The sequence below is a fragment of the Myxine glutinosa genome, chromosome 3 (assembly GCF_964187855.1).
Source record: "Myxine glutinosa chromosome 3, kmMyxGlut1.1, whole genome shotgun sequence".
NCBI lineage: Eukaryota > Metazoa > Chordata > Myxini > Myxiniformes > Myxinidae > Myxine > Myxine glutinosa.
The window spans coordinates 90678037-90695854 of NC_136263.1; the positions used below are offsets into that span (position 1 = coordinate 90678037).

The 17818-nt window shown below is 46.2% G+C and overlaps 1 protein-coding gene across 11 annotated transcripts in view; it reads right to left on the reverse strand.

Moving 5' to 3' along the window:
* Positions 1 to 7649: 7649 nt before the first annotated feature.
* Positions 7650 to 17818, reverse strand: part of DNAAF5 (dynein axonemal assembly factor 5) — a 74228-nt gene continuing 64059 nt past the window's right edge. For all 11 annotated transcript variants that reach the window (XM_068110522.2, XM_078774240.1, XM_068110521.2 and 8 more), the window contains one exon: positions 7650 to 7904. In XM_068110522.2, the coding sequence (XP_067966623.1) occupies positions 7753 to 7904 (152 nt within the window). In that variant the 3' untranslated portion in view covers positions 7650 to 7752. The remainder of the gene's footprint in view (positions 7905 to 17818) is intronic.

Below are 17818 nucleotides of genomic sequence, written 5' to 3' on the forward strand. Positions count from 1 at the left end.
CTCCGTGTCCGCAGGTGAAGGACGGCTGGCAGCTTGACGTCTTTGGCGCATGACCGGACCTTACAAACACGAGGGGCTGGAATGCGCGTACGTACAGCGTGCCGAACGCTCTCAAAACCACGGCAGTTCGTATTGACAACGATCGTCCCAAACGATCCTCTGCGCAATGTTCTTATGTTCGCCGCCTCTGCACTGTTCTCTCGCATCTGCCGATCTCCCCCGCATCTGCTCTCTGCTTCATCTCCCGAATCCTCTCCCGTAAAAAGGCTTCGCGCTCGCGCTTTTATTGCCAGCCTCGCGTATCAAGCCGCGTCTGCTTTGCTCCGCCTACCGGTGCACACGCCTCGGCCCGGATTGGTCACGAGGGTTCATTGTTACCTCCCCTCGTGATGCGTTGATGGGGCCACGCCTAGGTTCCTGGCCCCTCCTCCCTTTTTCTCCCACTCTGACCGCGTGCGTAATGGCGGCTTGGGGCCAGCAAACAAACCAAAAAGGCAGCGAACGCTGCAATACGGCTACTGGCACTTTGGAGAGAGCGAGAGATTGGGGATAATTGAAGGGGCCTATCTTATTTGATTCATACAATGCAGAGTCAAAGTATTGGAAACAGATCCTTAACTGAAACATAGACTAATGAAATAACTAAAGAAGAATCTATGGTGTCCTACATGTTGTACATGGCCTAACTAGGGTGCAACCTTTACAAAGGGGGATATTTACAAGAATTATTATTTTACAAAGTGAAGGTTCTAAATACCGTAACAGTATTCCTTGGTGTTTTGCCTATGATAAAACCAACTACGCTTGCTACCTGACAGCTTACTATGCAGAAATGTCTCAGTTGCCAAAGAGGCATCCAGCTGTGTATATGAGCGGTTTATGGAAGGAATGTTTTCTGTACAGATTGGACCCAAAAACACCTTTGGCAGGATACCTGTTGACCAAACAATTGAGGAGACCGTCAACAAAGACACCAAGACCCCTGGAGAAACTTGTAGATTCAGCCTGAATACGAGGGCAGTCTTCGTTACTATCTCACTGCAGAGTATAAAAGCAGCTATGTCAGGCTTTTAAGAGACATTCTTTCCATGAATCACACTGATCTACAACATGCTGAGTTGCAACAATCATGTATTTCAAAGGATGAATGAGCTGTTTCATCACTAGTGGACACCATCAGTGATCTCGCAAATCCCTTCACAGAATCACAAGACCTCATCAACATAAGTAATGCTACTGTAGCCCCAGAGCCTGTTACCACAGATCTTTTAACAGCAAAGGCGCATGGCCTGACAGCATACAATGCCTTCAAGGAAGACCGTCTTGGAAGTGATCCTCCTAGAGTGAATTTTTATGACCGGCTTCCAAAGCTGAAGCTTAAAACCTTCACTGATGTAAACGAAACAACAAGATTAAAGTCTGGCAGTGGAAAGGAAATCATTGTACAATCAACTAGCAAATTGTTTGGCAATATGTTAGTGATGGCATAGACAAGACAGCTTGACTTGCGAGAGGTTCTGAAGCATCCCTTGGGTCCACTTCCATGGTCCCTAGCCACTGCAGATGGCATACCAAGGAAAACCAACAAATCAGCTCTCGCCAAAGAACTCAGGAAAAACATCTCACCGTGGAATTCATACAACCAAAGTCGGCGTATCTCATTGATGGAATGGCACTTGTGCACAAGACAAAAAGTGAGTACAAGACGTTTGGTGACATCGCCTCTCTCATACTCTCAAAGGCCGTCAACGAAGCTTCTCAGTCTTCTTGTATTGATATTACCGTTTACACGTACAGAGAGAATTCCATCAAAGAAGTGGAAAGAGAAGCCAGCCAATCAAACACTGGATCTATACAGTTGAACAACCATCACAGCAAAGCAGCCAGTAATCCAGTGGAAGAAATTTCTCTCAGCAACTCCAAACAAAACCAATCTCATTGAATCTCTTGTACAAAAATGGAAGCAGCCAAAATACACAGAACAACGAAGAGGAAAGGTTCTCTATATAATCTTTGGAGAGAACTGCTTCAAAATCACACACGAAGGAAGTGTTCTGGTCCCAGGGCTCTGCTCTTCACAAGAAGAGGCAGATACGCGACTCATTTTACATGTGGCACATGCAGCAGTTCAAGGCTTACAGTCTATTGTACTCGTAGCTGATGACACTGATGTGTTTCTGCTCCTACTGGCATTTACGGAAGACATCAGTGCAACACTGTATCTGAAATATGGATCCCAGGCAAAGTCACATTACATGGACATAAAAATAATCGCATCTGTGCTGGGATCGTCTTTCTGCAAAGCATTAATAGGAATGCATGCGTTCAGTACTGGATGTCACAGTGTCAGGACACTAACTGGACGTGGCAAGATTGCTTCCTTGAACATGTTGAAGAAAAACTCAGAACTTCAGTGCATGTCCACAGAGATCGGAAAAGACTGGACAGTATCTCCGTCACTCCTTGAGAGGTTGAGAGGCTTTTACCTGCCGACTATATGCTACCAAGTCCAGTGTGAAGAATGTAAATGAGCTGCGTTATCACTTGTTCACCAGCAAAAATGGCCAAGTCGATCCTCACCAGTTGCCACCTTGTGCGGATGGCCTCCACAAGCACATCCTTCGAGCAAATTACCAAACTGCCATATGGGGTAGGAGCCTTGAAGCCAGACCTAACATCCCATCACTAAACGGTCATGGTTGGAAATATGAAGAACATGATGGCAAGGAGAAACTTAAAGTTGACTGGTTAGACAGTTCACCAGCTCCAGAAGCTATAATAGAACTCCTTTCTTGTGACTGTTCCAAGTCATGCTGACCACCTGGGTGCACCTACTTGATGAATAACCTCAGGTGCTCCAAGCTCTGCGAACTAAAGACATGTGACAATCAGCCATCTGAGGAGGGAGAGGACACGGTTGTGTAGGATGATGCTGATGATGTGTATGAACTTGATCGTTATTAATTATTCTTCTGCAATTGATGATACTAATCATTTCCATGATTATGTTCATTTATTTTGATGAAATTAATTCATTTATTTTGATGAAAAGTCAAGTTATTTTCATTTTGATGATGATGATGATGATTACCATGTAATGTTTGGTGGCTGGAAATGCAAAATAAACTGTTTGCAAGAGCTTACATGTGATCTTCTGAAGCCTAGTATTTCTGTACAACATATACAGTGCATTCAGAAAGTATTGTTATGTCGGTAGGGTAGAGCAATATCTAGAGCCAGGTAGATCTGAATAGGTAACATGCTTCGACTGTCGCGATAGGGAATCTACCTTGTAATAAGTTGTGTAGTCCGGTTTGGCGGGTTAAGATGTCTGCTTGTGAACATACCAGGATGTTCGAGTATTAGATAGTTAGGGATTAAAGATAAACCCCTGTGCGTCAAACCTGGTAGTCAAACCTTTGTCCCTTATGGCAATGCACTCATTAGACACTTAGACAGGCCCTTAGTACAACATTAAATAATTCCCTTCCCTGACAGTGACTTCGGAAGGAACAGGCAAGAAAACCAGGCCAGGACACCGCCGATGATGGCCGCCGCCAGCTACACCTCCGGCAGGCCGAGCCACCTCGAGTAGCACGAGCTATTACCACGCCACAGGCCTAGCCACCTCCAGTAGCATGAGCTATTACCACGCCACAGGCCTGTGATTCGGTGGAGGGCAATGATTGGGTGGCGCGCCAAGGCTGACGTCACCTCACGCAAGTCTATATAGGGGCGCGCCAAATGACATTTTCTCTCTTGCGGCTCTTGCATTTCAGCAGTGCGGTCTTGCAAGTCTTGCGCAGCACGTTTTCTTGTTGCTTGCACAGCTTCCTCTGGCAGCTCGAACTCTCTTGCACACGTCCCTCCCTGGCTGTCTTGTGCTCTCTGTGCTTCCCTGCTTGGTCTTGGGAGGTCCCTGGTGGTCGTTGGCTCGCCATCTGCATGGTGCTTGGAGCGGTGCTCGGTGCTGGAGCGAGGGACCTCGTGGGTGCATCAGGGCCGAACGGAGCCGTGTTGGATGGCAGACAATACCAGACGACGGACAGATAAGGACGCACCACATTTCACAATATAACGAACGTTTTCTTTTCCTTTCATCCATTCCTGTGTCTCGTTTCTGAAATCTGTCTGTGGGAACGTCCCGATTAGGATAATTATTACCGGTGCGTGCTTTTCCTGTCCCACCATCCTTGCAATAAACCCTTGTATTATTTTCTGTATATATATCTGAACGCAGTTTCTGTGCGATTGATTTAATAGGTAAGGCTGCAGGGCTCTTGCCCCCTCCATCCCGCGCCCTTTGGTGTAGCTTTTGTTTTTGGAGTCCGCCATTGAGTTTTCACCTCAGGGGCTAAGGCCTTCATGATCGGCTTCCGTGACCGCCTGATTTTAATCAGAGGCGGCTGCGCGACAGTATGCAGCCCCTTCACTTTTTTCACATTTTGTTATGTTGTAGCCTTATGCTGAAATCGTTTAAATTCATTTTTTCCCTCATCAATCTGCACTCAATACCCCATAATGACAAAGAAAACAGGATTTTAGCAAGTTTTGCAAATTTATTAAAAAGAAAAAACTGAAATATCACATTTACATAAGTATTCATACCCTTTGCTATGACACTTGAAATTTAGCTCAGGTGCCTCCCATTTCTCTTGACCATCTTTGAGATGTTTCTACACCTTGATTGGAGTCCACCTGTGGTGAATTCAATTGATTGGACATGATTTGGAAAGGCACACACCTGTCTATATAAGGTCTCACAGCTGACAACGCATATCAGAGCAAAAACCAAGCCATTAGGTCGAAGGAACTGCCTGCAGAGCTCAGAGACAGGATTGTGTCGAGGCACAGATTTGGGGAAGCTGACAAAAAAATTCTGCTGCATTGAAGGTTCCCAAGAGCACAGTGGCCTCCATAATCTATCTATAATTCCATTAATCTCTGTGTGTATGTGTGTATGTGTGTTTGTATGTGTGTATGTGTGTATGTTTGTCTGTGACCGCTGTTTCTCGACAACTACCGGTCCGATATACTTGAAACTTGCCAGGTATATTGCTGGGGACCCGAGGATGTGCCTTTTCAAGGTTTGAAATTAATCGGACAAGTAGTTACCGAGCTATGGCGATTTCTTTACCAAACACCGCAAGCCGTTCGCTTTGGACCAAACCATTTCATGTAAATAGAGGGGGGGGGGTTCTGTGGTCGTTGCGAATGGACCAAACCATTCATGTAAATAGAGGGGGGGGGGGGGTTCTGTGGTCGTTACTGCCACGTGGTTTCAAAGTTTTTTTTTGTTGTTGTTGTTTGCACGCATGTTTTTTTGCACCCACGTACGGGCACGCCCTAGGATGTTTACACACACACACCCCTACACAAATTTTTTTTTTTTTTTTTTTTTGGCAAGGAACGGGCACCCACGTACGGGCACGTCCTAGCTTATATATAGTACGGGCATGCCCTAGTCTATCTATAATTCCATTAATCTCTGTGTGTATGTGTGTATGTGTGTATGTGTGTATGTGTGTTTGTATGTTTGTCTGTGACCGCTGTTTCTCGACAACCACAGGTCCGATATACTTTAAACTTGCCAGGTATATTGCTGGGGACCCGAGGATGTGCCTTTTCAAGGTTTGAAATTAATCGGACAAGTACTTACCGAGCTATGGCGATTTAGCCGTTCGCCGTTCGCTTTGGCGTTGCGAATGGACCAAACCATTGCATGTAAATAGAGGGGGGGGGGGGGTTCTGTGGTCGTTGCGAATGGACCAAACCATTCATGTAAATAGAGGGGGGGGGGGGTTCTGTGGTCGTTACTGCCACGTGGTTTCAAAGTTTTTTTTTGTTGTTGTTGTTTGCACGCATGTTTTTTTGCACCCACGTACGGGCACGCCCTAGGATGTTTACACACACACACCCCTACACAAATTTTTTTTTTTTTTTTTTTGGCAAGGAACGGGCACCCACGTACGGGCACGTCCTAGCTTATATATAGTACGGGCATGCCCTAGTAATTCTTAAATGGAATAAGTTTGGAACAACCAGGACTCTTCCTAAAGCTGGCCGCCCGGCCAAACTGAGCAATCGGGGGAGAAGGTGCCTTGGTAAGAGGTGACCAAGAACCCGATGGTCACTCTGGCTGAGCTCCAGAGATCCTGTGTGGAGATGGGAGAAACTTCCAGAAGGACAACCATCACTGCAACACTCCACCGATCTGGGCTTTATGGCAGAGTGGCCAGACGGAAGCCTCTCCTAAGTGAAAGACACATGAAAGCCTGCTTGGAGTTTGCAAAAAAGCACCTAAAGGACTCTCAGACTGTGAGAAACAAGATTCTCTGGTGATGACCAACCTCCAACCTGATGACCAATCAAGATGACCCAGACTTCAGACTGTGGCATGATCACGCCGCTGTACCGTCAAAAACAGTTCCAATCCGTTCCATATTTGACGGGCTTTATACTAGTAAAGAAAATTTGGGCCTCTAGCCAGCACAAACTTATTGGAAGGAAATTTGCAAATTCTGATCAACTTTTGGAAGCGGTTAAACATGAAAGGGGGAATATTGAAATTTTTTGGTGCAAGAAGCTTTGTGAAAGTTTGACCAAAAGACTGGATTATTTAAATAAAGCTAAGGGCATAATTTAAATAAATAAATAAATAAAATAAATAAAGCTAATTTAAATAAATAGCTAAATAAAGCTATTCTATTCCATACTGATTTGTAGTTATTTCTGCATGTTCTGGAGTTTTGGTTTTTTGGCAAAATAGTTATGACAAAAAAATGTTGAAAAACCGACGACGAATTTTTTTGCCCCAGAGTGTACTTTGCAGAGGTAATGGCTGAAAAAAAGGGAACGTGTACTACTTGCTACCACTAGGTGGCTTTGTGGCCTACATCATCACATTCTGTGCAGACAAAAAAAACAAAAACATACAGGCCCAAATGCAATACCCTCTCCTTTGACGAGGGTAATAAGAATAGTACGAGGTAAAGCGACATGAAATCTTAGGATTTCTTCCATTAATTAAAGAAGAATAAATAAATAATGTTCAGAACAAAATGATTATTCTCTGAACAATGGACAATAAATGGTGTGAATAATATAAAGAGATTTAAAAAATAAAGATTCCCACCCACAAATAATTGCAAAATAACCCCCCAAAAAATGTGCAAAACATTCTGTGAACTAGAACAAGATTCTGTAAAGTGCAAACCTCTGCCAGGCTAAACAGTTTATGTTTTGTATCCCACTGACTGATAGGCTGGATATGAATATGGACCTCAACCAATATCTAATCAGCTCATCCTTGTCAACTATCACGAAATTTGCTTATCTATCACGAAATTTGCTTATCATGTATCCACAACTTTTTGAAATACCACTAGTCCAATGTCTGGAATGTGAAGAATCACTGAAAAAATTTAAATAAAATTATAGTGTCCATATTTGGATCTTCACCAAAATGTAATAAAGTCGTTATTGTCACACACACAACCTGTCCACATTTTGAGATAATTATCCTGCTCACAGACAAACAGGAGTGAAAACATAATCTCCGTCCACCATCAGTGGCAGAGGTAGTAAAGCCAGCGATTATTAAAACAAATGCTATTTTTAAACTTGAAAACAAAACCAGAGCAACAGTGCACATTTTAAAATGTTTTAATATAGAAATGTAACCAGATTGAAAACCATTTTATATTTTAAAACTTTGGTGGCTGCAAATAACTGAACGTAGAAGTGTGAGCCTCAAGATGTGTGGTCACATCCTGCACTAGCTTTTCCCTGCACGTGTTCCAGTAAGAGCTGGCAGTAATGTTTGGTGCGATGCTTGTGCTGAACAGCTTCCACCTCCTTACGCAGGAGATCAGGCAGCAGAACACCACCAGCACATAGTGCATCTGCCAGGAGCCAGGAAAGGGGAAGGACGACCAAAAGGTTAGAGGTCAGATTGAACCTTGGAAAACATTTAACATTAATAAAACAAAAGGGTTAAAACAGGTTAGAAAAAAAACCAGAACACTCTTCAACGTCGCGAAGTCGACCGATATGCCAACGCCCACATTATTACATCATTATATATACTTGTACCAAGTTTTATATAAATCCCTTTAGCTGTTCTCAAGTATCACATTTTTACCTAACATGACTTCTGACCTTCGACATCAAAGTCTAATTGGATCATCTTTGCAGCACAACATGTACTTATACCAAGTTTGGTCAAAATCCCATCACTGGTTCACAAGTTAGCTCAGTAACAATTATTACCTAACGGGTGGATAATAGTAACCTCCTGCAAGAGGACATCTACAGGGTGAGCCATAAGTCACAGGACACTGTTTTAGCTGCTTTTCCAAGATTTTTTTTTTTTTTGTATACAGAGTCGAGGCTCGTGTAAGAGCTAACACATTGAACATGAAAACGGGCACAGACACATACAACATAAAATGAAGGGAGCAGGAGAAAGAGAGGGAGAGAAAGGGAAGCACACAAACACAACAATAGTGGAGAACAGTCAGTAGATCTGTGGAAGGGGAAGGGCTGGGGGAGGAGGGAGGGGTAAACGGTATGAAGCAAATGAACACTACTGGGAATTTCAGGAAAGAAGTTGGGGATTGAAAGCTGCAGATTTGGGGTGTTTTAATGGGGGTAGAAAATATCAAGGTTTTGGATGGGGGAAGATAAAAGATGGTGGTGAACAGCTGTTTTAAAGACCTGGAAGGAGGAGTGGGATTGAAGAGAGTGTTGGTGATTGTTCCAGAGGCGGGAGAAAAGAGGAATGAAAGAGTGAAGGTGAGCAGAGTCATAAATGCGGATATGAGACCACAGAGGCGTGTAACGACACAAACTATAAATGAATGCAGATTTTGGCAGTTTCACCAGAAGAGGGTTGCTGGCGGATCTTGTGGGTCCTGCAGGAATATTTGGGGGGCAGAGAACAGATAGAGCAGGGGGAGCAAGGCCGGAGAGGAGTCGGTAGAAGACAGAAAGACCAACAACCTGCCTGCATTGAGCGAGTGAAAGGCCCTCAGAATCAGCTTCATCACGAGAGATTCCAATGATTCTGAATGCTTTGGTTTCAACCGTGTGAAAACGAGCTAGGTGTGAGGCAGGAGCACCAGCCGAGAGGGGAGAGAAGTATTCCATTGAGCTGCAGATGAAAGCTTTGCATGTTGTGAGGAGCTCAGAAGTGCCCAGAAAGGACTTTGCACGATGGAGGATGCCCAGACGGTGACTGGCTTTGGAAACCAGCTCGGAAAGGTGGTTTTCCCAGGAAGGATCATGGCAGATAGAGAAACCCAAAAGCTTGAGTGACAGAACTTCTTCAAGAAGATTGTTCAGAAAGTAGATGTGAGGGTTTTCCAGTCGGTCTTTTCGAAGAGACAAAGTGAGAATGTGAGATTTGTCAGGATTGAAAGACATGTTCCACTTGTTTGACCAGTTTGAGATATTGTCCAGGTCTGCAGAGAGTGAAGAGGCTGCTGCCTGCCGATCTGAGGGTTGAGATATGAAGCGGCAGAGAGTGGACTCATCAGCAAAGAGATAAGATTTTATAGAGAGTTGGGGAGATTATTAATTAAGACCAGAAAAAGCATGGGGCCCAAAACACTGCCTTGAGGAACTCCATCCTGAACAGGAAGGGGAGATGAGAGACTTCCATTCAGGGCCACACGTTGACTGCGACCAGAGAGGAAGTCTACAAGCAATAAGTGGAGGTTCCATGGATACCATAGAAAGAGAGTTTGGTGAGCAGGGTGGGGTGCCAGACCGTATCGAAGTCACGAGATATGTTAAGGGAGACAGCTCTGATTTCCTGTTTGGCATTGAGGACCTCCATTCAATGTTGAGACAGCAGAAGCAGCATATCCAGAGTAGAATGACCTGGTCTGAATCCAAATTGATGATCCGAGATCAAGCCATTGGAGAAGAGGAAGGATTTGATGTCAGAAGCGATGATGGATTCCATGACCTTGCTGATTATTGGGAGCAGGCTGATTGATCTGTAGTTGCAGGGATCCATTTTTGCACCTTTTCTGTGTAAAGCAGTAATGTTGGCTAAATTCCAAGCAGATGGCAGATGACCTTGAGCAAAAGAGAGGGTGAAGAAAACAGAGAGGGCGAGATAGAGCGGCAGTGTAGGATTTTAGGACCCGTGGTCTGATGCCGTCTGGTCCAGTTGCAGAATCAGAGTCGAGGATTGACAGAAACTTCTCCACCTTGTCAGGAGAGAAGGACACAGAGTCCAGGAGCAGCTGGGTTTGACTGGGTACAGAGAGAGATGGGTTTGGGACACAATATCTTGAGGCAAACAGAGTTGAGGCATTCGGCTTTGTCACGTGTGGTGTCAGCTGTGTAGCCGTTTGAGGTAAGGGAGGGGATGGAGGGGGCACAAACACCAGAAACAGATTTGACCAGACACTACCAGGATTTGGAGGAGGGAGACAGATTTGAGAGTTCAGTCTTGAGAGTAGAGAAATTGTGTTTCCTGGGTCTCCTGAGGGTAGATACACACTTGTTCCGAGCTTTGTGAAACGAAATGAGATTGCCTTCAGTTGGATTAGCCTTCAAAGAGGCGAAGGCAAGTTGTTTCAGGGCAACTGCCTCACCACAAGATTCAGTGTACCATGGACAGGAGGAAGGGTATGACAACTGAAGATGAGATGGGATAAATCTGTGCATGAGAGAGAGCTGTTTACTTTGGAAGAATTCCCAGGAAGAGTTGATGTCAGAGGCAGTAGAGATGGCAGACCAGTCCAGATGATTGATGGCTGCTTGAAGACCATGCCAGTCGGCCTGAGTGAAATGCCAGACTCGTCGACGCTGAGAGGCTCTCTGAGAATGGCCAGAGAGCTATCCACTTTAACAAGCAAATGATCAGGAGAACCAATTGGAGCAGAAGAAGAGCAGCAGACATTTGCAGGGAAGTTTATCATAAACAAGTCTCGAAGAGGAGATGCTCCGTTGACTGAGATCCGGGTCGGGAAATTGACAGATTGTGTCAGTCCCAGTTGTATTTATACCGTTTTATACCAAGTATTCCAGTTTTATCCCAGTTTATACCATATATTTATCCCGTTTTCATTTTAACAGATAATACAAATAATACATTAAACCAAGACGGCGGACACCAGTCAATTGATAGTGGATGAGAGGCTGGTAGCAGTGGTGTGGTACCACCAGATGTGAAACACAAACAAGACGATGGAACAGGTGCAAGAAGACTTCAAGGATCATTTTGGAAAGTCAGCACCATCAAAATCAAATTTTCATCTTTAGGAAACAGGCCTTTCAGACTGCAAGTGTACTCGACAACAAGCACAGCGGACGATCAATAATTCGTGATTTGGGAATTCAAAACATTAAAACAAACTTGTGGTGAAATTGTCATCTAAGTTACGACCCTGGTGTTATTCTACTCATTGCCACTACGCAGCTCCTATAAAGAGACTGCCGTTCAGCGCAGAAGGTAGTTCTGTGCCATGTAATTCTATAGCATCTCTGGGCTTCTGAAGAATGGTAAGGATTCTGCATTGTACGCTGCATGCTCGCTTGAATCGATATCTGTATGTACCTGTATGTACCTGTAGTAATACTAATACTATGATTGCTGGTTCTCCCTTTAGATGCTGTCTGAGATCGATCACGATTAAACTCTGCTCTGAGACAATGTTGTATTTTTGGTTATTACAACAATTAATCGTGATCCTCTCCTGACATCGTTCTGAATCGAGATGATGGCCACACTCCTGCGACTACCCTTCCTTGGGGAAGAACGTCAAGCGGAGGACCCGCCGAGCCAGCTCTAAACACGGAGCGCCAACTACCCTCGCTACCAGTCTGCCACGAAGAGACCGGATGCATTGGAACCCCTCAAGCATTTCGTTCAGGAACTACGCACGTAATGCTCTCCCGAGGTCCGAACGCCGTAGCAGGTTTGACGAACTCCGGCAAGACGCCTGGAGAACGATGCTACTGGGAAACGTCCTGCAGCTGAAACCCCGTTGGGTCAACGGACATGCTCGGAGCCGAAGGTACGAGTCTAGCTGTGACTGCCTCGGTTGCGGGAAACACTAACGGCTTTGTCTGAGAGAATCCTCCTTGATTTGCGTGCCCGGCATGAGATGTGATTTTCCACGCGTGTGCTCACGACTCCCATGTCTGTCGCGTCTCACTCCGCCGGCGTACCCGACCACCGCTGGACGGGATCCCTTCTATGCGCAAACCACGCGCTGCACCCATCGCGGGCACTACTCTGCGAGGCCGGCGATCGCCTCAACGCTTGAGGCTTGATTGGCATCCCTAGAGGACCCGACACTGCACGGATGCACAGCTTGTCCAGCGCAGTCATATCTGTACCGATTAACGGACAGGCTGTGAGCCTCATCTGACGGCACGGAAGGACGATTCTGAGGACATCGTGCGGGATCTTCTTAGCCTCCCAGGCACTCGGGCACTAAAGGGGAATGTCGTATCAAGCTAGTTATTGATAGCATGATGTATACGGATGACCGCCTAACGGTCTTGCCCACCTTTCGACACGATTTCCTCCATCGACATGGGCAGCCGGAAATGAAGTTCGGTGGGACCACCACCCTCTCTGCTCGTGTGTTGGCGGGAATGGCTACCGAACTGTTGACGCTATTCCCGAATCTAACTTCTGACAAACGCTCCCCGATAGCTATCAAACGAGACGCTATTTCAGGATGTGCAATTTATCGCTGCCCAGCGTGCTCGCCCACTCGACTCGGCGTGCCCAGCGCTGGTTCGACAGGCCGAGTTCAACATTTCGGCTTTCCTCAAACGTGCGGTTCGCCCAAGTAAATACGACCTGCTCTTCGACAAGGTTCGTATTCGGTACCCAATCTCGAGCACGCTCGAGTACTGCTGCCAAATGGAAGCGAGTCTATAGTTTCGGTGCGTCATTTTGCTCCGTGTGGGGATACCGCTCAGCTGGAGCTCAGCCCGGGGAACCCGATGATGGGGAATTCGCCGTCAACCCCGCCCCGCACACGCCCGATCCGATCGACATTGAGGACCCCATATGCGGTGCCCGGCACCATCGGTTCAGTCCTAGTCTGCGGGTCTTAAGGCCCAGAGCGATGACCTTCTCAATTCACGCGTTTGCCCTCAGGCGTCATTAACGTAATTGCATGCTTCTCGAGTGCGGTGACGTCACCATCACCGGAGTTTCGTTTGTCTGAGTTTCCATCTACCTTGGTAACTCCACGGTTTGCGGACATACTCCAACTGACCGCTCCAGCTCAAGACAAGCGTGTGATAATGTTACTTGCGGCACTTCCTAAAGGCTGCGTGCCCGAGCCGTCTAGCCATCAACGAGGACTCATACCGTTATCGGCTAGGACCATTGAGCATTCGGGGTCCAGACTATCTACGAGGCCACATGCCATTATCAGTTAGGACCATAGTGCATTCGGGGTACAGACTAGCTATCTACGAGGCCACATACCGTTATCAGGTAGAACCATAGTGCATTCGGGGTACACGGTGACCCAGGAGACGATAACACTGAGCGCGGTGCCCGACTCCCTTGCCTCCCGTGCTGGACACGGTGGCGCCACCCGACAATTCGCCCTTGAACAGAGCTCTTGGCTTGTTTACAAGTCATTTGCGCCGGGATCGAGACTGCGAGATGCCTTGTCCGGTTGTTGCCTGCATAACTTTCCCTCTGACCTAGACAGCAAAGGTCGCTCTACTTCGGTACACAGAGCTAGCGCAGCTGCGATCTCGGAGGAGGGGGTGGATGAGGATGAGAACATCCTCTCGGTTTTGGCGATAGGGGGAATCCATCCAGGACATCACGTGCGAGTCCACAGTGTCGGTGCGTCACCTCGCGTCGTGCGGAACTCCACGGCGTCAGAGCGTCACTTCGCGTCGTGCGTCATGCGGAACTCCACGGCTACGGTGCGTCACGCGTCATGCGGAACTCCAAGGTGTCAGTGCGTCACTTCGTCGTCAGCGCGTGGAGCGATCCAGCTAGGTCTGAGCCCAACGCAGACGATTCGATCGGTATAGCTGTGCCGATCCGGTATAGCCGATCCGATCGGTATAGCTGGGTGGCCTCTGTTCGTCCTCTATTCCGCCGGTAACCTTAACCCTAATTTTGGTTCCGGAGGACAATTTAGGTTACACGTGACATCGCATGTCGTACGTGATCCGTCCGAGGTAATTACCGATCCACAGAGCGCTGTGCTGCTGGATGGGACGCGTCATGCCCATCTGAGTGTTCGAGACGAACGGAGGCCTCGTGGGGCCTTCACTTATCGCCCGGTGTGGGGATCTGGTGAGGGGGACCTCGCTGTGGATGTGACAACGTGGGCCGCCTGAGCGGGCCTCACCGTAGGCGACATTCTCCGCGATTCTCATGAATCGCCATGTTATGCGAGTACGATATCTTTGACGTTTGACTTTAACGTGCGTGAGGACGTTCGTCGTATGTGTCGAGCGAGGCCTGGTCGTGACGGGCTGCGGCCGCGCGTCTACTAATACGAATACTCTGACTTTGGTTCGCGTTAGATGGCCGTGGGAGGTATTAGCTATTGGCTCCGAATGGCTCATATCGTTGCTCTCTCCCCCCCTCGATGTGTACCCCTGTTTTTCGCTATCGTTCCATGACAACATGGACCCGAGGACGGTCCTTCACTGCATGCGGCTCCTGCTTGTTCGGTTGCGATTGTTCATCGCTGCCAGTGATTGGTTATCACGAATGATCCGTTGTAGCCTTAGAGCAGGTAGAGGCCGACGTGGAGGCCTGGATCTGTTTCCTGTAAATGAGCCGTGCGTCCACGCAATGACGATTCGTTCTTCTTTAAGGTACAAATTATCCGACCTAGCTACTGTGCCCGGCTATCCCACTGTAAGACTACTGCGACATTTCATCTCAAGTCAAGCGGGGAATTTGATGGGTCCAGTCCGAAGGTTCCGCCAACGGGCTCTCCGTCTTCTCCCGGGACGCACGGGGTGTGCACTGCTTGCTTTGCTCAATATCTTCTTGTTTGGATTTTTCCTTTCTCTATATATATATCTAGAAACTGATTGCTAACCAGACGATGAGTGTGCGGTTGAATTGCGGTAACCCCGTAATTGGGATTGATGACGCCCCGGGCGTTTCGACTGGCAGTAACATCCTTTCAGATGTATTTCGATTCTTCGCATTTCTATATATCCATCTGCTGTTTATCAATATGTGCCTACTGTTCAATGGCCTGCTAGTAAAGTTTTAAACGCGGGGAGAATGTGGTGAAATTGTCATCTAAGTTACGACCCTGGTGTTATTCTACTCATTGCCACTACGCGGCTCCGATAAAGAGACTGCCGTTCAGCGCAGAAGGTAGTTCTGTGCCATGTAATTCTATAGCATCTCCGGGCTTCCGTAGAATGGTAAGGATTCTGCATTGTGCGCTGCATGCTCGCTTGAATAGATATCATCTGTATGTACCTGTAGTAATACTAATACTATGATTGCTGGTTCTCCCTTTAGATGCTGTCTGAGATCGATCACGATTAAACTCTGCTCTGAGACAATGTTGTATCTCTGGTTATTACAACAATCCGTTCTCAGATCTCTGAAAAAATCATTACGAAAACGTTCTGCAGAGTTGAGTGTTTCGCATTCATCGTTACGTCACACAATGAAAGAAGACCTTCACATGAAACCATGTAAACCAAATGTCATTTGTGAATTGCGAGATGCAGATCATGAAAACAGGTTGCCAGCTTGTGACTGTAGCCACACTTCACTGCACAGTGCTGACCTGACCACTTGTGACAATGCTCTGTGGAGGAGTATCTCAACCCTTTCTCAGCAGTGGGGTCCTCCTGGGTCTCCTACCATTAGAACCCCCTTTCATTGAGTTGGCGACGGATGGTGCGAGTTGAAACTGTCGTACCTCGTGTCTGAATGTCAGCTTGAATCTGTTTGACAGTTGATTGAGGTGCTTTTTCCACCATTCAAACAATCCTTCGCTGCAATCTTCGATTAAGTTCTCTCTTACAGCCTCGTCCAGGGAGGTTGGTTACAGTGCCATGGGCCTTAAACTTCCTGATAACATTGTGTACGGTGGACACAGGAACACCAAGGTCTCTGGAGATGTACTTGTAGCCTTGAGATTGTTCATGCTTGGCTACAATATTGTCAGACCTCCTCAGACAATTCTCTGGTTTTCTTTCTTTTCTCCATGCTCATTGCGGTACACAGTGACACAAAACAGCAGAATGACCCCTTTTCTCTACTGAAACGGCTGAATGAGTGATTTTTATATTGCAGGCACTTGCAACTCACCATAGGTGAGTTCAATTCCAAAGTGAAGGAGAATCACCTGCTTGAAATCTAATTATTTCTAACAACTTCTAAAAGGTGCCAATAATATTGTCCGGGCCATTTTAGGATTTCTGTGTGGAATAAGCTAAGGTTTAGTAATTTTTTCCAGCTTTTTTTTTGTTCCACTGCAAACCAAAGAAATACATCTGTGGATACCAAAAGATTGATTAATTTCAACAATTTTCTGGAAGAAATGGTTCATTATTTTTAAAAAGTGCAAGAGTGCCAATATTTTCAGGCACGACTATGTCAGCTGTACTCTCGTCACTCATTTAACCAAATATACTGCAAATGGCACGTTCAGGAACAAGCCAATAAAACTAGGAACATTACAAATGCAACCATGAACTAGAGAGTTCATAGAACACGATAACCCGCACAGTGTTCACTATTTTCTATTATTATATACAGGTGTAGTGTATGGCAGACTGCAGCTCAGGTAGATGCTCTTGTCAGAAGAACAACCTGGAATGATCCCAAGCTTGTGGCCATTGTCGTGGGTCTGGATGCTCCAAATTTTCACATGTCATCCGTGACAATGAGGAAATGCATGAGGTTGATGAATGTGACAACTACCAGGATGAATCATTGATGTCAATTAACACTTTTGTTGTAACCTTGAGTTTCTTTTTTATAATTTACTTGGTTTAAATGGATGAAACATGTAACTTTATTTGTACTTACCATGTCCATGTCCTCTTTCAAAAACATTTAAATGTTGAGTTCCATGTTTAACAGAAGAGGTAACATTTAATTCAACGAGCAACGGTACGCGCCCTACGGCCGGGGCTTCAATTGGGAGGCCCAAATGAAAAGGCTAAATATCAGAAATTGAAGGCCTTTTTTCTCTTAAACGATTTATATAAACATCCGTTAAATCTCGATCGGTGCAGCCGTTTGTGCGGCACCCGGGAAAATAACGTCATGCGGGAGCAAGTATCAGCAGGATGTGGCAGTGTGGGAGTCCACGTTTCTGATCCTCCTTCATGCCGAAGTAGCCCACCACTTCTCCAAGCATTCCACTCTTCAGATCCGCCATGAGAGATTTAAGCTTGATACTGAAGACGCGTGCAGTTAGTACTCCCGATGTCGTATGTACTCCCGATACGTGTTTTCTTCATTGTAAAAACTACCAAATCAACAGTTAAAAGGATTTTGAGCCGATAGGTGTTACGGCCTTGGCAAGATCGATGGAGACAGCGATCTGTTAGCGTATACACCGTATAGCTATGTGGAATTCTCTTATGTAGAGATTAAACGTCGTTTGAACTTTGGCCGTGATCATTATTTACTTTTCATGATGTTTATATACGAATGATGTTTAATGATGTTTTTATTGGTTTTGGGTCGTCCTTTCCGCAAATCTCGTGGGATTGTGAGTTGGAGAGATGGCCGTGATGGTGGGGAGGGGGTTGGAATTCTTTCAAGCAGGGATTCAACCCATGTCCTTATTAAAGGTCTTTGTCCGAGGTCACC